This window comes from Nerophis ophidion, linkage group LG24 (genome assembly GCF_033978795.1).
Source record: "Nerophis ophidion isolate RoL-2023_Sa linkage group LG24, RoL_Noph_v1.0, whole genome shotgun sequence".
Lineage (NCBI taxonomy): Eukaryota > Metazoa > Chordata > Actinopteri > Syngnathiformes > Syngnathidae > Nerophis > Nerophis ophidion.
Window position 1 is genome coordinate 33,978,511 of NC_084634.1, and position 27,980 is coordinate 34,006,490.

The 27,980-nt window shown below is 41.0% G+C and overlaps 1 protein-coding gene across 3 annotated transcripts in view; it reads left to right on the forward strand.

The window, feature by feature from the left end:
• LOC133542623 (protein eva-1 homolog C) overlaps nt 1–26,524 on the forward strand; it is a 302,063-nt gene extending 275,539 nt beyond the window's left edge. For all 3 annotated transcript variants that reach the window (XM_061886903.1, XM_061886904.1, XM_061886906.1), the window contains 3 exons: nt 5,566–5,700; nt 17,912–18,097; nt 25,351–26,524. In XM_061886903.1, the coding sequence (XP_061742887.1) occupies nt 5,566–5,700; nt 17,912–18,097; nt 25,351–25,730 (701 nt within the window). In that variant the 3' untranslated portion in view covers nt 25,731–26,524. The remainder of the gene's footprint in view (nt 1–5,565; nt 5,701–17,911; nt 18,098–25,350) is intronic.
• Nucleotides 26,525–27,980: the final 1,456 nt, after the last annotated feature.

Sequence of the window (27,980 nt, forward strand, 5' to 3'; positions counted from 1 at the left end):
CCGTGTTATTTTGCGGCCCCCACTTTAATATTAAAGTTTAATGTTAGCGCGGCCCGCAAAATTTTTGTATGAATGGCGCTTGACAGCGTTGTGTACGGAGCTGAAGGAATCCACCAATCACGGTGTGGTATGTGGCGCTCGAGGGCCGAACACTGACACCACTTGCGTGATGCAAGCAGAAACCCCCCCCCCAGCACACACCCCCACCCCCCACCCCCCACCCACCCGTTTGCTCCAGACAGAGACGATTTTTGTTATTTGGGTCCAAAATGGCTCTTTCAACGTTCTGGGTTGCCTACCCCTGCATTAATGGAAAAGCGGCAAATTAGTGAATGCGACAGAGGGTTTTCTAACGTGCCTGGCTGCAGTCGCACCGCGACACCTGTCCGTCAGTAGTAGCAGTCGCCTATAACCTGGACCAATTCAAACTGTTATTTGGTTGTTGTTTTTTATTTAATTTGCATTGCCTCACATTTTTTAATCCTCATTTTGTTCATTTATATTTTGATTTTATTTAGTGTTGAAAATAAAAATAAAGACGTTTAAAAATATATGTTTTAAAACATCTTATATAAGTGTTATAATGAAGGCGACACATGAAGTGTCTATATTAGCTATATTAGACTACTATCAAAATGACTTTAAGTCTTAAATAAGTGTTATAATGAAGGCAACACATGACATAAGTGTCTATATTAGCTTTATTAGCCAAGTCTTATATAAGTGTTCTAATGCAGGCAACACATAACATAAGTGTCTATATTAGCTATATTAGCCAAGTCTTATATAAGTGTTATAATGAAGGCAACACATAGAATAGAATAGAAAGTACTTTATTGATGACATAAGTGTCAATATTAGTTATATTAGCGTACTATCAAAATGACTTTAAAAGTCTTATATAAGTGTTATAATGAAGGCAACACATGACGTAAGTGTCTATATTAGTTATATTAGCGTACTATCAAAATGACTTTAAAAGTCTTATATAAGTGTTGTAATGAAGGCAACACATGACGTAAGTGTCTATATTAGTTATATTAAACTACTATCAAAATAACTTTAAAAGTCTTATATAAGTGTTATAATGAAGGCAATACATAGAATAGAAAGTACTTTATTGATGACGTAAGTGTCTATATTAGTTATATTAAACTACTATCAAAATAACTTTAAAAGTCTTATATAAGTGTTATACTGAAGGCAACATATGACGTAAGTGTCTATATTAGGTATATGAGCCTACTATCAAAATGACTTTAAAAGTCTTATATAAGTGTTATAATGAAGGCGACACATGACGCAAGTGTCTATATTAGCTGTATTAGCCTACTATCAAAATGACTTTAAAAGTCTTATATAAGTGTTATAGTGAAGGCAACACATGACATAAGTGTCTATATTAGCTATATTAGCCACGTCTTATATAAGTGTTATACTGAAGGCAACACATAGAATAGAATAGAATAGAAAGTACTTTATTGATGACGTAAGTGTCTATATTAGTTATATTAGCCTACTATCAAAATGACTTTAAAATGAAGGAAACAATTGACGTAAGTGTTTATATTAGCTATATTAACCTACTATCAAAATGGCTTTAAAAGTCTTATATAAGTGTTATAATGAAGGCAACACATGATGTGTTTATATTAGTTATATTAGCGTACTATCAAAATGACTTTAAAAGTCTTATATAAGTGTTATAATGAAGGCAACACATGACGTAAGTGTCTATATTAGTTGTATTAAACTACTATCAAAATAACTTTAAAAGTCTTATATAAGTGTTATAATGAAGGCAATACATAGAATAGAAAGTACTTTATTGATGACGTAAGTGTCTATATTAGTTATATTAAACTACTATCAAAATAACTTTAAAAGTCTTATATAAGTGTTATACTGAAGGCAACATATGACGTAAGTGTCTATATTAGGTATATGAGCCTACTATCAAAATAACTTTAAAAGTCTTATATAAGTGTTATAATGAAGGCAACACATGACGTAAGTGTCTATATTAGTTATATTAGCCTACTATCAAAATGACTTTAAAAGTCTTATATAAGTGTTATAATGAAGGCAACACATGACGTAAGTGTCTATATTAGTTATATTAGCCTACTATCAAAATGACTTTGAAAGTCTTATATAAGTGTTGTAATGAAGGCAACACATAGAATAGAATAGAAAGTACTTTATTGATGACATAAGTGTCTGTATTAGTTATATTAGCCTACTATCAAAATGGCTTTAAAAGTCTTATATAAGTGTTATAATGAAGGCAACACATGACGTAAGTGTCTATATTAGTTATATTAGCGTACTATCAAAATGACTTTAAAAGTCTTATATAAGTGTAATAATGAAGGCAACACATGATGTGTTTATATTAGTTATATTAGCGTACTATCAAAATGACTTTAAAAGTCTTATATAAGTGTTATAATGAAGGCAACACATGACGTAAGTGTCTATATTAGTTGTATTAAACTACTATCAAAATAACTTTAAAAGTCTTATATAAGTGTTATAATGAAGGCAATACATAGAATAGAAAGTACTTTATTGATGACGTAAGTGTCTATATTAGTTATATTAAACTACTATCAAAATAACTTTAAAAGTCTTATATAAGTGTTATAATGAAGGCAACACATGACGTAAGTGTCTATATTAGTTATATTAGCCTACTATCAAAATTACTTTAAAAGTCTTATATAAGTGTTATAATGAAGGCAACACATGACGTAAGTGTCTATATTAGTTATATTAGCCTACTATCAAAATGACTTTGAAAGTCTTATATAAGTGTTGTAATGAAGGCAACACATAGAATAGAATAGAAAGTACTTTATTGATGACGTAAGTGTCTGTATTAGTTATATTAGCCTACTATCAAAATGGCTTTAAAAGTCTTATATAAGTGTTATAATGAAGGCAACACATGACGTAAGTGTCTATATTAGTTATATTAGCGTACTATCAAAATGACTTTAAAAGTCTTATATAAGTGTAATAATGAAGGCAACACATGATGTGTTTATATTAGTTATATTAGCGTACTATCAAAATGACTTTAAAAGTCTTATATAAGTGTTATAATGAAGGCAACACATGACGTAAGTGTCTATATTAGTTGTATTAAACTACTATCAAAATAACTTTAAAAGTCTTATATAAGTGTTATAATGAAGGCAATACATAGAATAGAAAGTACTTTATTGATGACGTAAGTGTCTATATTAGTTATATTAAACTACTATCAAAATAACTTTAAAAGTCTTATATAAGTGTTATACTGAAGGCAACATATGACGTAAGTGTCTATATTAGGTATATGAGCCTACTATCAAAATAACTTTAAAAGTCTTATATAAGTGTTATACTGAAGGCAACATATGACGTAAGTGTCTATATTAGGTATATGAGCCTACTATCAAAATAACTTTAAAAGTCTTATATAAGTGTTATAATGAAGGCAACACATGACGTAAGTGTCTATATTAGTTATATTAGCCTACTATCAAAATGACTTTAAAAGTCTTATATAAGTGTTATAATGAAGGCAACACATGACGTAAGTGTCTATATTAGTTATATTAGCCTACTATCAAAATGACTTTGAAAGTCTTATATAAGTGTTGTAATGAAGGCAACACATAGAATAGAATAGAAAGTACTTTATTGATGACGTAAGTGTCTGTATTAGTTATATTAGCCTACTATCAAAATGGCTTTAAAAGTCTTATATAAGTGTTATAATGAAGGCAACACATGACGTAAGTGTCTATATTAGTTATATTAGCGTACTATCAAAATGACTTTAAAAGTCTTATATAAGTGTAATAATGAAGGCAACACATGACGCAAGTGTCTATATTGTTTGTATTAGCCTACTATTAAAATGACTTTAAAAGTCTTTTATAAGTCTTACAGTGAAAGCAACCCATGATATAAGTGTCTATATTACCTATATTAGCCTACTATCAAATCGTCGTTGACAGAAATGTTGTATTTTAGTTTTTTTTCTCCAGATTTTTGCAACTTTTGAAATCATTAGTAAGATGAAGGCTTCTCACAGGATGAGATAACTTCCGGAAATGACTGGCTCAGAATGGCCAAAGGTATAGATATGCAGGCTGTCTTCTTCTAAAGGATTTATTACAATATTTGCAAGCTGGGTAAAGTTTGCTGTGGTCTGGAACAACATGGCGCACAAACTATAAGGAATGTGGCCATTATTACATACAGATAATGTGTCATGAGACATGCAAATATGATTTAAATACGCAGAGGACATAAGTAAAGGAAATTAAATGAGCTCAAATGTACCTACAAACGAGGCCTAATGATGCAATATGTACATACAGCTTGATTGAATAGCATGTTAGCATTGATTTAGCTTAAATTGACATGATTAACGCAGGTGCGTGAGTCCTACACAAATAAGTGCGTGAGTCCAAATGAGTACTGGTGAACTCATCGGTCGTAAACAGGAACTAAAAAAAGAGTCTTAAATCAACAGAACCTAACTAAACAAAACGTGACCACAGAACATGACACAAACGAGGAATAACGATGCAAAATATACATACAGCGGGCCTAAATAGCATGTTAGCATTGGTTAGCTTGCAGTCACGGAGTGACCAAATATGCCTGATAAGCACATCAACAAAGCTCACCTTTTGCCATTCACGCACAGCATAAAAGGTTTGGTGGACAAAATGAAACAAAGAAGGAGTGGCGTAAAACAGGTCTTTCTGTGGCAGCATCGGAGAAAGTTGTACACGAAGGGTGTCCTTGTGGTTTGTGCAGCCCTTTGAGACACTTGCGATTTAGGGCTATATTAATAAACATTGATTGATTGATTGGTTGACATGTAAGCAAACTACGATGAGTTCAAGGATCGCTGAAATTAGTGGGACAAAACGGTGTTTGCCAAATCCTCTCATCAGTGAAGCATGTTTAATACAAACAGGGGGTTGTCGAGATGGCGACTTGTCCAGGGTGTACCCCGCCTTCCGCCCGATTGTAGCTGAGATAGGCGCCAGCGCCCCCCGCGACCCCTAAAAGGGAATAAGCGGTAGGAAATGGATGGATGGATGGGGGTTGTCTGTCTATCTGTGTTGGCCCTGCGATGAGGTGGCGACTTGTCCAGGGTGTACCCCGCCTTCCGCCCGATTGTAGCTGAGATAGGCGCCAGCACCCCCCGTGACCCCAAAAAGGAATAAGCGGTAGAAAATGGAAGGGGAAGGATTTCTAACCATTAGGAAGGTTTGTGTCATGTTTGTTCACCTCCAGAAAATGTATTAAAACAAAATGTTTTCTTCTTCATCTTTCCCAATTTTCACACATCTCTTAAAGAGGTCCAGGGAGCCACTAGGGCGGCGCTATAGAGCAGCGGGTTGCTGACCCCTGCCTTAGACAAACCTATTTTGATGTATGGTTATTGTAGGATCACCTGATGCTGCAAAAGTAAAGGGCAGTGCATGATACCGTCGCTGCGATACTGCAGGGTCTGACGTTCTCTTTTGTCTTCTTCTTTCCTTCCCTGTATAGTCCCGAAAAAGTTACTGCAGGAACAAAGCTCCAAACCACCTGTGTACTCCTCGCCATCCAACGCCCATGACCCCAACATCGTAGGAGACAGCCCTCCTCAGGGAACCGCGGTCAAACGACCCGACGCTGTTCCAGGTGAGCAAAAACTGCACTTGTATCAGGATCTGAGAATTCAACACTAGACCGTTCCCAATATAAATCAGGACATACCACAGCCATACAGATCACACTGATGGTTGTGATATAAAACAACTTTAACACTCTTACTAATATGCGCCACACTCTGTGAACCCACACCAAACACATTCCTGGAGAACACCGGCTCTGTAACACATTACAAACGCAACATAACAACTACCCACAATGCAATGCATCCATGACTCTTGGCTATATTATACACGCGCCCTCAACCCCGCCCACCTCAACCGACGCACCGAGAAGGGGGTTGCAGGGTTTGGGGCTAGCAGGGTGTATAATATAGCCGGTAAAAGTCATGGATGCATTGCATTCTGGGTAAGTGTTATGTTGCGTTTATAATGTGTTACAGAGCCGATGTTCTCCAGAAATGTGTTATTCTTGTCTAGTGTGGGTTCACAGTGTGTGGCGCATATTAGTAAGAGTGTTAAAGTTGTTTTATATCACAACCATCAGTGTGATCTGTATGGCTGTGGAACAAGACCCCTGGTTTACACATAGTAAAAGCAGGCGGCACTGCATCAAAAAGCGACATCAGTGTGTAAAGGATATCACCAGAAGGGCTCAGGAACACTTCAGAAAACCACTGTCAGTAACGACAGTTTGTTGCCACATTTCAAATTGTTTTTGGAAACTGTGGACGTCGTATACTCCGAACCAAAGAAGAAAAGAACCACATTTCAAATTATTTTTGGAAACTGTGGACGTCGTGTCTTACAGACCAAGGAGGAAAAGAACCATCCGAACTTACCATTTACACAACGTGCCAACTTCACTGGTTTTGTAGATAATGGGGTTCACTATGTAAAGTATTTTGAGTCGATAGAGAAAGCGTTTTTCAAGAACAAAAATTCAAAAATCTGACATAATGAAAGTTAGTCGCTACATCTGTAAGTGCAAGTTAAAACTCCAATATGCAAAGCCAAAGCCATTTATCAACAACACCCAGAAAGGCTGTCGGCATCGCTGGGCCTGAGCTCATCCCAGATGGACTGATGCAAAGTGGAAAACTGTTCTGTGGTCTTACGATTGCACATTTCAAATTGTTTTTGGAAACTGTGGACGTCGTATACTCCGGACCAAAGAGGAAAAGAACCACCCAAACTTACATTGTACACAACGTGCCAACTTAACTGGTTTTGTAGATAATAGGGTTCGCTATGTAAAGTGTTTTGAGTAAATAGAGAAAAAGCCCTTTTCAAGAACAAAAATACAAAAATCTGACATAACGACAATTTGTCGCTACATCTGTAAGTGCAAGTTAAAACTCTACCAAGTAAAGCCAAAGCCATTTATCAACAACACCCAGAAACACCGCCGACTTCGCTGGGCCCGAGTTCATCTGAAATGGACTGATGAAAAGAGGGAAAGTGTTCTGTAGTCTGACGAGTCCACGTGTCAAATTTTTTGGGAAACTGTGGATGTTGTATACTTCGGACCAAAGAGGAAAGGAACCATCCGAACTTGCCATTTACACAACGTGCCAACTTCACTGGTTTTATAGATAAAGGGGTTCACTGTGTAAAGTGTTTTGAGTCAATAAAGAAAAAGCGCTTTTCAAGAACAAAAATACAAAAATCTAACATAACAGTTTGTCGCGACAACTGTAAGTGCAAGTTAAAACTCTACTATGCAAATCCAAAGCCATTTATCAACAACACCCAGAAACGCCGCCGACTTCGCTGGGCCCGAGTTCATCTGAGATGGACTGATGCAAAGAGGGAAAGTGTTCTGTGGTCTGACGAGTCCATATTTGAAATTGTTTTTGGAAACTGTGGACGTCTTATACTCCGGACCAAGGAGGAAAAGAACCATCCGAACTTACCATTTCCCAACGTGCCAACTTCACTGGTTTTGTAGATAATGGGGTTCACTATCTAAAGTGTTTTGAGTCAATAGGGAAAAAGCGCTTTTCAAGAACAAAAATACAAAAATCTGACATAAAGACAGTGCAAGTTAAAACTCTACTATGCAAAGCCAAAGCCATTTATCAACAACACCCAGAGACGCCGCCGACTTCGCTGGGCCCGAGCTCATCTAAGATGGACTGATGCAAAATAGAAAAGTGTTCTGTGGTCTGACGAGTCCACATTTGAAATTGTTTTTGGAAACTGTGGACGTCTTATACTCCGGACCAAGGAGGAAATGTACCATCCGAACTTGCCATTTACACAACGTGCCAACTTCACTGGTTTTGGAGATAATGGGGTTCACTATCTAAAGTGTTTTGAGTCAATAGGGATAAAGCACTTTTCAAGAACAAAAATACAAATATCTGACATAACGACAGTGCAAGTTAAAACTCTAATATGCAAAGCCAAAGCCATTTATCAACAACACCCAGGGACGCCGCCGACTTCGCTGGGCCAGAGCTCATCTAAGATGGACTGATGCAAAATAGGAAAGTGTTCTGTGGTCTGACGAGTCCACATTTGAAATTGTTTTTGGAAACTGTGGATGTTGTATACTTCAGACCAAAGAGGAAAAGAACCATTCGGACTGTTATAGGCGCAAAGTTCAAAAGCCAGCATATGTGAGGGTTTGGGGGTGTATTAGTGCCCAAGGCATGGGTAACTTACACATCTGTGATGGGCACCATTAATGCTGAAAAGTACATACAGGTTTTGGAGCAACATATGTTGCCATCCGAGCAACGTTATCATGGACGCCCCTGCTTATTTCAGCAAGATAAAGCCAAGCCACATGTTAAAACTACTTTTTTGTTAATGTGTTGCTGCCAACGTCACTGGTTTTGGGTTTTGTACTTCGGTTTCCTTATGGATTCTCTCTCTTCTGATATATGATCACCGGCCTTAAAATGTGCAAGTCAGTGGATGCACTTAAACGTGACCACGGTCTAAATCAGTCAGCCAAAAGTCGACATGACGAGAGCGAGACGTGAACAAAGACGTATTCATGAGGGAAGGCGGGCTGCACCCAGAAGTCTAATTACTCGGCTTGTGTGCGGAAGAGAAGAATAGCCCAACAAACGAGGAGGATGTTTGCCTCGGCCTTCACCTTCTCTCAGAAGTTTTCCGGCTCATCTGGAAAAACCAGTTTCCATCTCTGATGGAGTGATACGTGACAAAATATGTGAGGGTGGAAGATGACACATTTTGTTAAAAAAAAAAAAAAAAATCCCTGAACTTTCCCCTTTTTTTTTTGGATTGTAGAGGACATTTTTTCCCAGCCTCGTGGCCAGCTATTAAGTCGTTTGTTTTCATCGCAAAATTCCACGGTATTCTGGACTCTGTGTTGGTTACTCTTCTGCAATTTGTTCAATGAACAATGGAGACATCAAAGAAGAAAGCTGTTAGTGGGAAGCGGTGTATTGCGGCCGGCTTTAGCAACACAGACACAGCCGGTGTTTCATTGTTTACATTCCCCAAAGATGACGGTCCAGCTTTACTATGGAACAGAGATGTCAAGTGAACACTGTTGGATTGGACCACACACACAAAGTACAGTGAATTATGTGTTTTAATAAATAACATGTTACCTGTATTCTGAAGGCGATCTATCTTGTGTGCTGCTCCAGCATCAGTATCAGCAGCGTCCTCCTGACCGTCACCGTTGGGTTCAAAGCGGTATGGCTCTATCCCTTGTTGCGGTTGGGCCTGGCCGAGTGATCCTGCCACCCCCACGGCTGCCACGGCGCCTCTCACAGTATCTTCCCTACCCAGATCGCTTCCACTACCCTCTAGTCCTTTTTTTTTTTTTTTTTAATTCTAGTCATTCACTCTCACTTTCCTCATCCACGAATCTTTCATCCTCGCTCAAATTCATGGGGAAATCATCGCTTTCTCTGTTCCGAATCGCTCTAGCTGCAGGTGGCATGATTGCAAACAATGTTCAGATGTAAGGAGCTCTACAACCCGTGACGTCACGCGCACATCGTCTGCTACTTCCGGTACAGGCAAAGCTTTTTTATCAGCACCAAAAGTTGCAAACTTTATCGTCGATGTTCTCTACTAAATCCTTTCAGCAAAAATATGGCAATATCGCAAAATGATCAAGACTGCTATCCCCATTTAAATAAGAAAATCACATTTCAGTAGGCCTTTAAATAAATGTTGGCTAGGTGTCTTAAAGCGGGTTGAATAGTGCTGCGAGGATCCTGATGAGAGTGCGGAAATACGACCATATCACACCAACTCTCAAATCCCTTCGCTGGTTTCCTGTTCCACTCAGGATTGAATACAAAGTCTCCCTACTAACCCACCAGTGCCTCAATGAAAATGCCCCCCTCTACCTCAAAGAACCACTCACCCCCAAATCCTCCACATGACACCTCTATGGGAGACCGGGCTTTCTGCTTTGCCGCTCCCAGCCTGTGGAATGCTCTCCCTGGCCACCTTAGGGCACCACAGACTGTGAATACTTTTAAAAAAGGCTTAAAAACCCTTTTTTTTTTTTAAAAAACCTTTTTATAGATATATGCATACTAGTTCTAACTATTAGGCTGTTTTAGTGTTTTTAGTTTATATTATTTTATTTCATTTGTTTAATACACTGTAGCACTTTGAGGTTGTTTGCTCAATTTAAAGTGATTTTTAAAAATAAAATATATTATTATTATTATTATTATTATTATTGTTGTGTCCAACAACAAAAAAATGTAACAAAAGCACCAACAGTTAAGGGTTTAACAGAACATACAGTCGCGGTCAAAAGTTTACATACACTCGTAAAGAACATCATGTCATGGCTGTCTTGAGTTTCCAATACAACTACAACTATTTATTTTTTTTGTGATGGAGTGATTAGAGCACATACTTGTTGGTCACAAAAAAAAATCCATGAAGTTTTGTTCTTTTATGAATTTATTATGGGTCCACTGAAAATGTGAGCAAATCTGCTGGGTCAAAAGTATACATACAGCAATGTTAATATTTGGTTCCATGTCCCTTTGGCAAGTTTCACTGTTATACGGCAATTTTGGTAGCCATCCACAAGCTTCTGGTTGATTTTTTTTTAACCACTCCTCGTGACAAAATTGGTGCAGTTCTGCTAAATTCTGTTGGATTTCTGACATTGACTTGTTTCTTCAGCATTGTCCACACAGTTAGGAATTTGGGAGGGCCTTTCCAAAACCTTAATTCTTGTCTGATTTAGCCATTCCTTTACCACTTTTGAAGTGTGTTTGGGGTCATTGTCCTGTTGGAACACCCAACTGCGCCCAAGACCCAACATCCGGGCTGATGATTTTAGGTTGTCCTGAAGAATTTGGAGGTAATCCTCCTTTTTCATTGTCCTATTTAATCTCTGTAAAGCACCAGTGGAATTGGCAGCAAAACAGGCCCAGAGCATAATACTACCACCACCATGCTTGACGGTAGGAATCGTGTTCCTGGGATTTGAAGGCCTCACCTTTTCTCCTCGAAACATCCGTCCATCCATTTCTACTGCTTGTTCCCTTCGTCCATTGAACCAGGTGACCAAGTGGATCTAGCATAATATTGTGAGAGTCCAGTCCATAGTGGATCTAACATAATATTGTAAGAGTCCAATCCATAGTGGGTCTGACATAATAGTGAGAGTCCAGTCCATAGTGGATCTAACATAATATTGTAAAAGTCCAATCCATAGTGGGTCTGACATAATAGTGAGAGTCCAGTCCATAGTGGATCTAACATAATATTGTAAGAGTCCAATCCATAGTGTGTCTGACATAATAGTGAGAGTCCAGTCCATAGTGGATCTAACATAATAGTGAGAGTCCAGTCCATAGTGCCCTGCGATGAGCTGGCGATTTGTCCAGGGTGTACCCCGCCTTCCGCCCGATTGTAGCTGAGATAGGCGCCAGCGCCCCCCGCGACCCTGAAAGGGAATAAGCGGTAGAAAATGGATGGATGGACAGTCCATAGTGGATCTAACATAATAGTGTGAGAGTCCAGTCCATAGTGGATCCAACATACTACTGAGAGTCCAGTCCATAGTGGATCTATCATAATAGTGTCAGTCCAGTCCATAGTAGATCTAACATAATAGTGTGAGAGTCTTTTCCATAGTGGATCTAACATAATGGTGAGAGTCCAGTCCATAGTGGATCCAACATAATAGAGTCCAGTCCATAGTGGATGTAACATAATAGTGAGAGTCCAGTCCATAGTGGATGTAACATAATAGTGAGAGAGTCCAGTCCATAGTGGATCTAACATAATAGTGTGAGAGTCCAGTCCATAGTGGATATAGCATAATATTGTGAGAGTCCAGTCCATAGTGGATCTAACATAATAGTGTGAGAGTCCAGTCCATAGTGGATCTTACATAATAGTGAAAGTCCAGTCCATAGTGGATCTAACATAATAGTGTGAGAGTCCAGTCCATAGTGGATCTTACATAATAGTGAAAGTCCAGTCCATAGTGGATCTAACATAATAGTGAAAGTCCAGTCCATAGTGGATCTAACATAATATTGTGAGAGTCCAGTCCATAGTGGATCTAACATAATAGTGTGAGAGTCCAGTCCATAGTGGATCTTACATAGTACTGTGAGGGTCCAGTCCATAGTGGATCTAACATAATAGTGTGAGAGTCCAGTCCATAGTGGATCTAACATAATAGTGTGAGAGTCCAGTCCATAGTGGATCTAACATAATAGTGTGCGAGTCCAGTCCATAGTGGATCTAACATAATATTGTGAGAGTCCAGTCCATTATACACAAACAGAACTGAGATTAGGTTTTTTAATAGTATTTACAGAAAAGCTTTAACTTTCAACTTTGCCATGCACACCCTTGATCTGTTGAAACCAGCCAAATGATTGATTGATTGATTGATTGATTGATAGATAGATAGATGGATAGATAGATAGATAGATAGATAGATAGATAGATAGATAGATAGATGGATGGATATTACTCTATTGATTCCTTCAGGAGAGTTCCTTCAGGAAAATATGATAATCCTAAATTACTTTTACCTTTTGTGTGTGATTATGACTTTTCAGAAGGGAATGAACAATTCCAGTTTCAATCGTTTTTTTTATCAGATCAAAGGTCTGACGCCTTAGTTAAAGTCTCTACAATTATGACAGTTGACTAAATCAGTGGTTCTCAAATGGGGGTACGCGTACCCCTGGGGGTACTTGAAGGTATGCCAAGGGGTACGTGAGATTTTTTTTAATATTCTAAAATTAGCAACAATTCAAAAATCCTTTATAAATATATTTATTGAATAATACTTCAACAAAATATGAATGTATAGTTCATAAACTGTGAAAAAAAATGCAACAATGCAATATTCAGTGTTGACAGCTTGATTTTTTTGTGGACGTGTTCGATAAATATTGATGTTAAAGATTTCTTTGGGAGACAGGTCTGGACTGCAGGTGGGCCAGGAAGGTACCCGCACTCTTTTTTTACGAAGACACGCTGTTGTAACACGTGCTGAATGTGGCTTGGCATTGTCTTGCTGAAATAAGCAGGGGCGTCCATGAAAAAGACGGCGCTTCGATGGCACCATATGTTGTTCCAAAACCTGTATGTACCTTTCAGCATTAATGGTGCCTTCACAGATGTGTAAGTTACCCATGCCTTGGGCACTAATGCACCCCCATACCATCACAGATGCTGGCTTTTGAACTTTGTGTCGATAATAGTCTGGATGGTTTGCTTCCCCTTTGGTCCGTATAACACAATGTCAAATATATCCAAAAACAATTTGAAATGTGGACTCGTCAGACCACAAAACACGTTTCCACTTTGCATCAGTCCATCTTAGATGATCTCAGGCCCAGAGAAGCCGGTGGCGTTTCTGGATGTTGTTGATAAATGGCTTTTGCTTTGCATAGTAGAGCTTTAACTTGCACTTACAGATGTAGCGACGAACTGTATATAGTAACAGTGGTTTTCTGAAGTGTTCATGAGCCCATGTGGTGATATCCTTTAGAGATTGAGGGATCGAAGGTCACAGTCATTCGATGTTGGTTTCCGGCCATGCCGCTTACGTGGAGTGATTTTTTTCCAGATTCTCTGAAACTTTTGATGATATTATGGAGCGTAGATGTTGAAATCCCTAAATTTCTTGCAATTGCACTTTGAGAAACGTTGTTCTTAAACTGTTTGACTATTTGCTCACACAGTTGTGGACAAAGGGGTGTACCTCACCCCATCCTTTCTTTTGAGAGACTGAGAATTTTTTATAAGCTGTTTTTATACCCAATCATGGCACCCACCTGTTCCCAATTAGCCTGCACACCTGTGGGATGTTCCAAATAAGTGTTTGATGCGCATTCCTCAACTTTATCAGTGTTTTTTGCCACCTTTCCCAACTTCTTTGTCACGTGTTGCTGGCATCAAATTCTAAAGTTAATGATTATTTGCAAAAAAAAAAATGTTTATCAGTTTGAACATCAAATATGTTGTCTTTGTAGCATATTCAACTGAATATGGGTTGAAAAGGATTTGCAAATTTTTGTATTTCATTTATATTTACATGTAACATAATTTCCCAACTCATATGGAAACGGGGTTTGTACTTCTTTATCTCTTTTTTTCCACAAAAAAATGCTTTGCTCTAATTAAGGTGTACTTGAATTAAAAAAATGTTCACAGGGGGTACATCACTGAAAAAAGATTGAGAACCACTGGACTAAATAATAGTCACCCACTATGACAAAAATTTCACCAGAAGGGATTTACATGATGCGAGCAGCGCACAATTTAGATTTTTATCTTTAAAGGCCTACTGAAAGCCACTACTACCGACCACGCAGTCTGATAGTTTATATATCAATGATGAAATATTAACATTGCAACACATGCCAATACGGCCTTTTTAGTTTACTAAATGACAATTTTAAATTTCCTGTGAGGTATCCTGTTGAAAACGTTGCGGAATGTTGACGCTTATGTTGTGACTTACGGCTAAAAGTCGTCTCTTTTCATCGCAAAATTACACAGTATTTTGGACATCTGTGTTGCTGAATCTTTTGCAATTTGTTCAATTAATAATAGAGACGTCAAAGAAGAATGCTGTTGGTGGAAAGCGGTGGATTGCAGCTGTCTTTAGCAACCAAAACACAGCCGGTGTTTCTTTGTTTCTTGTGAAGCTTTAACACAGAGCGGTCAAGCGAACATGTTTCTCTTCGTCAACCAGCAAGTTTTTGGATGTGAACATTGTGATATTAAGTCGGCTCTTTTTTTTTTTTCCTCTCTCTCTCTCTGGCACTCATCGAGGGCGGACGCTGCCCTTTCCTCTCCGTTATCCCTCCTGCTTGCTTCTTTGTTTTGTCTTGTCATAACTTTCTTGTTGCCTCTTTTTGCACTGCTCTCCAAATCTAAACATTGGAACTATTTAACTGGCCTCAACAAAATGGACAAGATCTTGGGTTTGGGGGAACCTGCTTGTCGTGACGACGCGTTTGTTGCTGGACACACGACGGTATCTTGGGAGAAGAAGGAGTGGCGCGTGCCTGGCGACCCTTTTCTGTCGAGGACGTGAAGATATCCACCTATTCGGAATTATGACAACAGGACATCTGCTGATTGGAGTAAGCGTTGCTCTGGTTTGTCGACAAATTGGAAGTTGCTGGCAGTCTTCAAAGTACTCCAAAGCTGCCACAAATGATTGGAGGATGCGGGAAGAACTGTGGATTACATCGGACTGTCTACCCCGCAGTTTTGAGGACCAGTCATAGACAGTTTTAGAGTGAAAAGCAAATTTTATTTTCACCCGCATACAAATCATTCTAACTTGGATTGTTCCCTGGCTTCGAGAGTCCCCCGAAGATCACTGCAGCGAAGACACAACAAACTCCCTTCTTGTCTCTCATGGACACACACCTGTTGTTGTGGACTTTGGACTAGCGACTGCAATACATCAAAGCCGCGGAACAGAGACACACTATGGGCTTATACACGCCACACATACACCCTCCTGTCCCCCAATCCGACGAACTCGACGCTAATCCCGTAGAGGTGATGAATGGATGGTCAGCGACTGAGAGCTGCGACCTACCACAATGACCTTGAACCACCTTCCCTGTATTGCTAGATATCTCGAGATGTATGTTGTAATACGTATATGTGCTTTGCTATGGAGCTTTTTTTTCACTCCGAACTGGGCCCCCTTAGGAGCCCAGTCTGGATTATATTTTTTTACTCATCCTTCCCAAGCCTTTACTTTTTCCCATCTTTTACGGGGCGCCTTATGGCGACTTATCAGCGTTCTTGTTCTGTAACCCTGTACCCTGTTTGTTTGCCTAATCTTGAACGGGTTTGTGCTGAAAACAAAGGTCCGTTGTACTTGTTGCAATGACAATAAAGACCTACCTGCCTACATACCTACCTGCTGCAGCTGCGTGACTTCCATCAGAGACACTCGCGGTCAACACACCCGTGGCCACACCCCTCCGGCTTTCAGGTACTATTTAATCTCACTAAAACACTAGCAACACAATAGGCAGATAAGGGATTTTCCAGAATCCATCCATCCATCATCTTCCGCTTATCCGAGGTCGGGTCGCGGGGGCAACAGCCTAAGCAGGGAAACCCAGACTTCCCTCTCCCCAGCCACTTCGTCTAGCTCTTCCCGGGGGATCCCGAGGCGTTCCCAGGCCAGCCGGGAGACATCGCTGGATCGGTTCGCAGCCGAGTGTGAAGCGACCGGAATGAGAATCAGCACCTCCAAGTCCGAGTCCATGGTTCTCGCCCGGAAAAGGGTGGAGTGCCATCTCCGGGTTGGGGAGGAGACCCTGCCCCAAGTGAAGGAGTTCAAGTACCTAGGAGTCTTGTTCACGAGTGAGGGAAGAGTGGATCGTGAGATTGACAGGCGGATCGGTGCGGCGTCTTCAGTAATGCGGACGTTGTACCGATCCGTTGTGGTGAAGAAGGAGCTGAGCCGGAAGGCAAAGCTCTCAATTTACCGGTCGATCTACATTCCCATCCTCACCTATGGTCATGAACTTTGGGTCATGACCAAAAGGATAAGATCACGGGTACAAGCGGCCGAAATGAGTTTCCTCCGCCGTGTGGCGGGGCTCTCCCTTAGAGATAGGGTGAGATGCTCTGTCATCCGGGAGGAACTCAAAGTAAAGCCGCTGCTCCTTCACATCGAGAGGAGCCAGATGAGGTGGTTCGGGCATCTGGTCAGGATGCCACCCGAACGCCCGAGGGAGGTGTTTAGGGCACATCCAACCGGTAGGAGGCCACGGGGAAGACCCAGGACACGTTGGGAAGACATTTTCCAGAATTATCCTAGTAAATGTGTCTAATAACATCTGAATCGCTCCCACTGCAATCGCCTTTTTTTTTTTTTTTTTTTTTTCCCCCTAGTCCTTCACTCTAAATTTCCTCATCCACGAATCTTTCATCCTCGCTCAAATTAATGGGGAAATATGTTGTGGGAACCAGAATTTTGGTAGCAGAAAGAAACAACCCTTTTTTGTGTGAGTGGGTGTGGATGAGTGTGAATGGGGGAGGGAAGGGTTTTCTTTGGGGGGTTGATGCACTAATGGAAAGTGTATCTTGTGTATTTTTATGTCGATTTAATAAAAAAAATATATATATAAATAAATAAAAAAATGGGGAAATTGTCGCTTTCTCGGTCCGAATCGCTCTTGCTGCTGGTGGCCATGATTATAAACAATGTGAGGATGTGAGGAGCCCGACAACCCGTGACGTCACGTGCACATCGTCTGCTACTTCCGGTACAGGCAAGGCTTTTTTATTAGCGACCAAAAGTTGCGAACTTTATCGTCGATGTTCTCTACTAAATCCTTTCAGCAAAAATATGGCAATATTTGATCACGTATGACACATAGAATGGACCTGCTATCCCCGTTTAAATAAGAAAATCTAATTTCAGTAGGCCTTTAAGGTTTTGTTTATCTCTGCATTTGTTATTTATGGGGTTAAAGGTACTGTTGTTATAAGAGCCGACCTAAGAATGGACTATTGCGGGTTGGGTGACGTATTGTTTTTTGTTTGGATCGGAAGACTAAACATGCGTGTGGTGCAGCTTTTATCGGAAACATTTCTCTAAAAATACACCCACACATGATGCTGTGGATGACTCAAAAGTGGCGTTCTTAACAGTAAATGACCCAACTGATGACACATGTGGTTGAAACTCAAGAGGACGCAGTTGTGAACCTCCCACTCTGTTTTGGCTCAGGCCTTTTCCTGACGTTTTCCTCTCACTGCAGATCGGAAGCGCACCAGAGAGACCAGCGGCAACCAGGAGAGGTATCCGGAGGTCGACAGGGAAGGGGGAGGAGAGAGTCCGTCGTTGAGGCCCCCGGAGATAAATCCCATTATCAACTCCACCTCCGGCTCCGGCTCCGGCATGGCCCTCATTAGCAACGCGCTGGCAGCGTTCACATACGTCTCAAGTAGGACCTTTTTCTAATCTTCATTTCTGTTTGATAATGCAAGACCCGAAACCAGTGAAGTTGGCACATTGTGTGATTTTTAAATACAAACAGAACACAATGCTTTGCAAATCCTTTTCCCAACTTATATTCAATTGAATAGACTGCAAAGACAAGATATTTAACATTCGAACTGAAAAACATGTTTTTTTTGTGTGCAAATAATCATTAACTTTGAATTGAATGACAGCAAAAGTTGGCACAAGGGAATTTTTACCACTGTTACATGGCCTTTCCTTTTAAACGTTCAGTAAACGTTTGGGAACTAAGGAGACATTTTTTAATCTTTTCAGGTGGAATTCTTTCCCATTCTTGCTTGATGTACAGCTTAAGTTGTTCAACAATCCGGAGTCTCCGTTGTGGTATTTTACGCCAACATTTTCAACGGGAGACAGGTCTGGACTACAAGCAGGCCAGTCTAGTATCTGCACTCTTTTACGCTGTTGTAACACACGGCTTGGCAGTGTCTTGCTGAAATAAGCAGGGGCGTCCATGGATGACAACATATGTTGTTCCAAATCCTGTATGTAACTTTCAGCATTAATGGTGCCTTCACAGATGTGTAAGTTACCCATGCCTTGGGCACTAATACGCCCCCATACCATCACAGATGCTGGCTTTTGAACTTTGCGCCTATAACAATCCGAATGTTTTTTTCCCTCTTTGTTCTGGAGGACACCACGTCCTCTGTTTTCAAATATAATTTGAAATGTGGACTCGCCAGACCACAGAAAACCTTTCCACTTTACATCAGTTCATTTTAGGTGAGCTCGGGCCCAGCCTAGCCGGCGGCGTTCCAGGATGTTGTTTATAAATGGGCTTTGCTTTGCACAGCAGAGTTTTAACTTGCACTTACAGATGTAGCAACCAACCTTAGTTACTGAAAGTGGTTTTATGAAGTGTTCCTGAGCCCATGTGGTGATATCCTTTACACACTGATGTCGGTTTTTGATGCAGTACCGCCTGAGGGATCAAAAGTCCGTAATATCATCGCTTACATGCAGTGATTTCTCCAGATTCTCTGAACTTTTTGATGATTTTTCCGGACCGTAGATGGTAAAATCCCTAAATTCCTTGCAATAGCTCGTTGAGAAATGTTGTTCTAAAACTGTTCGACAATTTGCTTACAAAGTGGTGACCCTCGCCCCATCCTTTCTTGTGAATTATATTAGCATTTCATGGAAGCTGCTTTTATACCCAATCATGGCACCCACCTGTTCCAAATTAGCCTGCACACCTGTGGGATGTTCCATATAAGTGTTTGATGAGCGTTCCTCAACTTTATCAGTATTTATTGCCGACCTTTCCCAACTTCTTTGTCACATGTTGCTGGCATCAAATTCTAAAGTTAATGATTATTTGCACAAAAAAAAAATGTTTATCAGTTTGAACATCAAATATGTTGTCTTTGTAGCATATTCAACTGAATATGGGTTGAAAAGGATTTGCAAATCATTGTATTCCGTTTATATTTACATCTAACTCAATTTTCCAACTCATATGGAAACGAGGTTTGTATGTATGTATATATATATATATATATATATATATTTATATATATATATATATATATATATATATATATATATATATTACAGTGGTGGTCAAAAGTTTACATACACTTGTAAACATAATGTCATGGCTGTCTTGAGTTTCCAATAATTAATTATACATTTTGGTGATGTAAGAAATGTACAAATGAGCTTCATGGCATGGTTTCTTAACTTCCTGTGAGTGATTATGATTGACGACACCTGTTGACTTCTCTGAGCCCATTCAAACAGGGCTCATGTGATGCAGTCATTAGACTTGGTTACAAACGCACCAATTGGAAAGTCAAAGGAACTCAGCACAGATCTGAAAAAAATGAATAATTGACTTGAACAAGTCACTTGGAGCCATGTTAAAGCATCTTAAGGTTGCAAGAGCAACTGTGCAGACAATTGTTCGTAATTATAAAGTGCATGGCATAGTTTTGTCACTGCCACGATCAGGAAGAAAACGCAAGCTATCACCTGCTGCTGAGAGAAACTTTGTCAGGATGATCAAGAGTCAACCAAAAAGCAGGTCTGCAATGAATTGGAAGCTTCTGGAACACAGGTGTCAGTGTCCACAGTCAAGCGTGTTTTGCATCGCTATGGACTGAGGTTACCATATAAGAAGGAAGCCCTTGGTCCAGAAGCCACACCTTAAGGCTGGTCTAAAGTTTGCTGCTAATCAGATGGATAAAGATAAGACCTTCTGGAGGAAAGTTCTGTGGTCAGATGAAACAAAATTGAGCTGTTTGGAGGAGAAAAGGTCCTCACCTCGGAAGCGCACGAGAGACCAGCAGTCGATAGGGAAGGTGGAGGAACACCAAGCCTACCGTCAAGCATGGTGGTGGAAATATTATGCTCTTTGCCTGTTTTGCTGCCAATGGAAATGGTGCAATAGAGACTAAATGGGACAATGAAAAAGGAGGATTACCTCCAAATTCTTCAGGACAACCCAAAATCATCAGCCCGGAGGTTGGGTCTTGGGGGAAGTTGGGTGTTCCAACAGGACAATGACCCCAAACACCTGTAAAGTGGTAAAGGAATGGCTAAATCGGGCCAGAATTAAGGTTTTAGAATGGTGTGGAAGTCGCCACCAGTCACAGACATCACCAATCCTTTTCAGGGTCAACAATAATGTTTATTTTACAATAAACGCCAGATCGTGCAAAGTCTTTATGTGCTTTCCAGCAATTGTCGTTCTTCGATCGAGCACATGAATGGTTTCCCTAAGAGTGGTCCGTCTTGCTCTCGCTCCCCTCGTGCTTCGCCAACCGCCATCTACAACTCCCCCTCTCCTCCCCGACTGCTGCCTTTAATAGAGCGACAGGTGATTAGACAAACACTCTCAGCTGTCGCTACTCTCAAAGCCGGTTCTGCCACACCCTGCTTCGCTGCAGGTCCGCAGGCCACGCCCACAACAAATGGCCTTACCAAAGTTCTGACTTTAAGAAGAAACAAGTTCATATCAGAAAACCAACAAATGTAGCGGAACTTCACCATTTTTTGTCAAAAGGAATGGCCAAATCAGGCTAGAATTAGGGTTTTAGAATGGCTTTACCAACGTTCTGACTTAGACAATGCTGAAGAAACAAGTCCATGTCAGAAAACCAACACATATAGCTGAACTGCACCAATTTGTCAAGAGTGGTCAAAAATTCAACCATTCATGAACCAAAGTTCACGAATGTTTTTGTAACCGACATGTGCTCCAATCACTCTATCACAAAACAATAAGAGTTGTAGAAAATATTTTAAAATCAAGACGGCCATGACATGATGTTCTTTACAAATGTATGTAAACTTTTGTATATACAGTGGGGCAAAAAAGTATTTAGTCAGCCACCGATTGTGCAAGTTCTCCCATTTAAAATGATGACAGAGGTCTGTAATTTTCATCATAGGTACACTTCAACTGTGAGAGACAGAATGTGAAAATAAAATCCAGGAATTCACATTGTAGGAATTTTAAAAAATGTATTTGTAAATTATAGTGTAAAATAAGTATTTTGTCAACCATTCAAAGCTCTCACTGATGGAAGGAGGTTTTAGCTCAAAATCTCACGATTCAATCGTCCTGTCCCCTTAGCAGAAAAACAGCCCCAAAGCATGTTTTACACCCCCATGCTTCACAGTAGGTATGGTTTTCTTGGGCTGCAACTGAGTATTTTTCTTCCTCCAAACACCACGAGTTGAGTTGATACCAAAAAGTTATATTTTGGTTTCATCTAATAACATGACATTCTCCCAATCCTCTGCTGTATCATCCATGTGCTCTCTGGCAAACTTCAGACGGGCCTGGACATACACTGCCTTAAGCAGGGGGACACGTCTGGCACTGCAGGATTTGATTCCCTGTTGGCGTAGTGTGTTACTAATGGTAACCTTTGTTACTTTGTTCCCAGCTCTTTGCAGGTCATTCACCAGGTCCCCCCGTGTGGTTCTGGGATTTTTGCTCACCGTTTAAGATCATTTTGACCCCACGGGATGAGATCTTGCGTGGAGCCCCAGATCGAGGGAGATTATCAGTGGATAATTGCTCCCACAGTTGATTTTTTCACACCAAGCTGCTTGCCTATTGTAGATTCACTCTTCCCAGTCTGGTGCAGGTCTACAATTCTTTTCCTGGTGTCCTTCAACAGCTCTTTGGTCTTGGCCATTGTGGAGTTTGGAGTCTGACTGTTTGAGGCTGTGGACAGGTGTCTTTTATACAGATAACGAGTTCAAACAAGTGCCATTAATACAGGTAACGAGTGGAGGACAGAAGAACTTCTTAAAGAACAAGTTACAGGTCTGTGAGAGCCAGGGATCTTCCTTGTTTGAAGTAAAATTGCCCACCATAATTTACAAATAAATTATTTAAAATTCGTACAATGTGAATTCCTGGATTTTTTGGGTTCACATTCTGTCTCTCACAGTTGAAGTGTACCTATGATGAAAATTACAGAACTCTGTCATCATTTGAGAACTTGCACAATCGGTGGCTGACTAAATACTTTTTTGCCCCACTGTATGTGACAATAACGTCTACGGCTTTTAGAGAGTGCAGTGTACAACTGCACACACAACAAGGAGAGGAAGCAGAAGAACGAGGAAGGTACAGCCGTGGCGACGCCGACGACCAGTAAGATGAAGAAATACGCTTGTAAATTCCAAGCCGCAGCTGCGATTGGACCTGGATAGCCTCCGGGAAGAATTAGTGGTAGTTAGAAAAATAGTGACAGAGAATAGAACAAGGATGGACGATTCAACCCTTAACTCAACAATGAGTAGATGTGTTATATGTGTGTATATGTGTAAAAAAATGAACACTGAAATTCAAGTATTTATTATATATATATATATATATATATATATATATATATATATAGTTAGAATTCACTGAAAGTCAAGTATTTCTTATATGTATATACATGTATGCGTGGGGAAAATCACAAGACTACTTCATCTCTACAGAACTGTTTCATGACGGGTTCCCTCAATCGTCAGGAAATCTCCTGACGATTGAGGGAACCCCTCATGAAACAGTTCTGTAGAGATGAGATAGTCTTGTGATTTTTCCCACACCTACATATTGCGCTCTACCACGGTATCGAGCACTATTCTGTGGATAATCCAGATATATATATATATATATATATATATATATATATATATATTGTATGTGAAATACTTCCATCCATCCATCCATTTCTTCCGCTTATCCGAGGTCGGGTCACGGGGGCAGCAGCCTAAGCAGGGAAGCCCAGACTCTCCTCTCCCCAGCCACTTCGTCTAGCTCTTCCCGGGGGATCCCAAGGCGTTCCCAGGCCAGCCGGGAGACATAGTCTTCCCGTGTCCTGGGTCTTCCCCGTGGCCTCCTACCGGTTGGACGTGCCCTAAACACCTCCCTAGGGAGGCGTTTGGGTGGCATCCTGACCAGATGCCCGAACCACCTCATCTGGCTCCTCTCGATGTGAAGGAGCAGCGGCTTTACTTTGAGTTCCTCCCGGATGACAGAGCTTCTCACCCTATCTCTAAGGGAGAGCCCCGCCACACGGCGGAGGAAACTCATTTCGGCCGCTTGTACCCGTGATCTTATTCTTTCGGTCATGACCCAAAGCTCATGACCATAGGTGAGGATGGGAACGTAGATCGACCGGTAAATTGAGAGCTTTGCCTTCCGGCTCAGCTCCTTCTTCACCACAACGGATCGGTACAACGTCCGCATTACTGAAGACGCCGCACCGATCCGCCTGTCGATCTCACGATCCACTCTTCCCTCACTCGTGAACAAGACTCCTAGGTACTTGAACTCCTCCACTTGGGGCAGGGTCTCCTCCCCAACCCGGAGATGGCATTCCACCCTTTTCCGGGCGAGAACCATGGACTCGGACTTGTAGGTGCTGATTCTCATTCCGGTCGCTTCACACTCGGCTGCGAACCGATCCAGTGAGAGCTGAAAATCCCGGTCAGATGAAGCCATCAGGACCACATCATCTCCAAGAAGCAGAGACCTAATCCTGCGATCACCAAACCAGAACCCCTCAACGCCTTGACTGCGCCTAGAAATTATGTCCATAAAAGTTATGAACAGAATCGGTGACAAAGGACAGCCTTGGCGGAGTCCAACCCTCACTGGAAACGTGTTCGACTTACTGCCGGCAATACAGTATATATAATATACTGTATGTGAAAAACTTGACTTGGTGAATTTTAGCTTTAAATATACTCCTCCCCTCTTAACCCCTCATGAAACAGCTCTGTAGAGACAAAGTAGTCTTGTGATTTTTCCCACACATACTGCGCTCTACCACGGTATCAAGCACTATTCTCTGGATAATCTAATTCAGACATATACTGTATATATATATATATATATATATATATATATATATATATATATATATATATATATATATATATATATATATATATATATGTATGTAGGTGTGGGAAAAAATCCCAAGGCTACTTCATCTCTACAGAACTGTTTCATGAGGGGTTCCCTCAATCATCAGGAGATTTTAATGGAAGCATTCACATACAATGGTTTATATAGAGCACAGAGTGAGTGGGTACAGGCAGGCGTAGGGTGTGGTGATTGGCTCATGTGTTACCTAGGAGGTGTTTCCGTCTGTGGCGGCATGTTGAAATGATTTCACTGCGCTTGTTGAGGGATGATAGATCTGGATGATATATAATAAACAGTTTCTCTTTTAAGCATAGGTTGCATCTTTTATTACCACTGTTGTAAGGTGTGCTGGATGCAAGAATTTGCCATGTTATTGAATATTCAACATTATTGTCTTTGAGGTTCCAAATGTGTTTGCTGAGTTCTGTAGAATTCCGCAAAGTCTGGTTTCTAAAGGAGGCGTTGTGATTATTCCATCTTGTTTTGAACGCTCCTTCAGTTAATCCTACGTACGTGTCGGATGTGTTAATGTCCTTGCGTGTTACTTTTGCTTGGTAAACGACAACAAAGCAATTGCAAAAGGACTGCCTACCCCCAGGCTAAACGACTCTGAAACCAATAATGAATGTAACTGTCGCAAGAAACCTGATTGCCCTCTCAACGGAAGGTGCTTACAGTCATCAGTCGTTTACTTTAAAAACTTTGGGCACCTCTGAACTAGAGTCTAGTGTAGAATATTTGATATGAAACATTGATGTCGTAACCGGTGGTCCTTATCTCCTCAACAGACCACCCAGAGAGGGCAGCCCTCTTCTTCGTCTGCGGCGTCTGTCTGGGCCTCTTCCTCACCCTCTTCGCACTGGTGGTCCAGATCTCCTGCCGCACCGACTGCCAGCCCCGCCGGCGTCCCCCGGCCAAGAAACGCACGCGCCCGGCGGCCTCCTCCTCCGACTCCAGCGACTCGGACTCGGACTGGGACACCGCCTCGGACCTGTCGGCGCGGCGGCACCGGCGCTTCGAGCGCACGCTCAACATGAACGTGTTCACCTCGGCGGAGGAGCTGGAGCGAGCGCAGCGGCTGGAGGAACGGGAGCGGATCATCAGGGAGATCTGGATGAACGGGCAGCCCGACATCCCCGGGACGCGGAGTCTCAATCGGTATTACTGACCGAGGCTTTGGACGCCAAACTTATCTGATTTTTCGGGTGGTCTGTAGCCCCTGCAGACTTAAGGACCAAATAATTCCCTCCGTGGTCTTTGCTCCTTTGGGTACCATGAGATAAAACCCAGGAAAGTCCAAATGCTGACCTCAGGAGGCCTTTTTTTTTGAAGCAGGCTCTAGGACCCTCGTAGGCCTGATTGAAGGAGCCAGGCCAGGACCATTTCTGCCTTTACCAAAAAAACTATATTTTTCTCAACCCCCACCCTTACCAAATCTATTTTATAATATTTAATAGTTGTTCTTTCTCATATATTATGATGAAATATTTTTATACTGTCTGGCGCCTCAGGGATGCAATCCTCCTGTCCGTGTTCGGTGTTGCCTTCTAAGAGCCTCAAAGAGGTTTTTAGTGATTTTATACTTATTTTTCGATACAGTGCCTTTGCAAGCTATAAGGTCCGACGACTAGAAATACCAAATAATTCAAAGTGTTGCCGTTTTTTTGTTTAAATGGGACCACGGGTCTCATAACCATCCATCGGGCGCTGAAATCCTGTTGCCATGACGATGCAAGCTATTTACAATCCAGTTCTGTTCGTGCTTCCTTGGATTCGAGTGTAGAAATGATATTTTTTTTTCATTGGATGTGTATTTGTTGACTTGATAGCACACAGGACATATTAGGGTCACCCACATTGGGACAGCCTGTCTAAGCTGTATCTTTTTTTAAATTTTTTTTTTAGAATGGTTCATGCTGTTTTAAGGACATTTTTGTTTGGAATATAATGTTTTAAAAATAACATATGCCTTCTGGTTACTTGCGTTTATTTAATGACCTACTAAGCCACAGATGTCAAACTCCGCCAGATGTCAATCAATCAATCAATGTTTACTTATATAGCCCTAAATCACTAGTGTCTCAAAGGGCTGCACAAACCACTACGACATCCTCGGTAGGTCCACATAAGGGCAAGGAAAACTCACACCCAGTGGGACATCGGTGACAATGATGACTATGAGAACCTTGGAGAGGAGGAAAGCAATGGATGTCGAGCGGGTCTAACATGATACTGTGAAAGTTCAATCCATAATGGATCCAACACAGTCGCGAGAGTCCAGTCCAAAGCGGATCCAACACAGCAGCGAGAATCCCGTTCACAGCGGAGCCAGCAGGAAACCATCCCAAGCGGAGGCGGATCAGCAGCGCAGAGATGTCCCCAGCCGATACACAGGCGAGCAGTACATGGCCACCGGATCGGACCGGACCCCCTCCACAAGGGAGAGTGGGACATAGAAGAGAAAGAAAAGAAACGGCAGATCAACTGGTCTAAAAAGGGAGTCTATTTAAAGGCTAGAGTATACAAATGAGTTTTAAGGTGAGACTTAAATGCTTCTACTGAGGTAGCATCTCGAACTTTTACCGGGAGGGCATTCCAGAGTACTGGAGCCCGAACGGAAAACGCTCTATAGCCCGCAGACTTTTTTTGGGCTCTAGGAATCACTAATAAGCCGGAGTCCTTTGAACGCAGATTTCTTGACGGGACATATGGTGCAATACAATCGGCAAGATAGGATGGAGCTAGACCGTGTAGTATTTTATACGTAAGTAGTAAAACCTTAAAGTCACATCTTAAGTGCACAGGAAGCCAGTGCAGGTGAGCCAGTACAGGCGTAATATTTTCAAACTTTCTTGTTCTTGTCAAAAGTCTAGCAGCCGCATTTTGTACCAACTGTAATCTTTTAATGCTAGACATGGTGAGACCCGAAAATAATACGTTACAGTAATCGAGGCGAGACGTAACAAACGCATGGATAATGATCTCAGCGTCTTTAGTGGAAAGAATGGAGCGAATTTTAGCGATATTACGGAGATGAAAGAAGGCCGTTTTAGATGTGGGCCGCCACTTCATTTTATTTGGCCCTTGAAAGCCTGGAAATAATGTTAAAAACTAAAAAAAAATGTATGGGCCTGCATCTGTGCCCTGGACCTTATTAGATGGTTCAGAGTGTCTAAATGCGTACGTTTTAGGTGTAACTTTACAAAATGAGCCACAGAGTTAGGCTAAAACAGCAGCATGTTTGCATAAAAATGCTAACACTTAGCATGTGTGCTAACGATAGCATGATAACAGTCAACATCTTTCATATAGCTGTGGAAATTGGGAAAAAAAAAAGGTGCAAAATTAGACGAAAAAGGGTAGTAAGCTAAGGTTAGTAAAAACTGTCACATACCAAGTCCATATGAGTTGGGAAAAT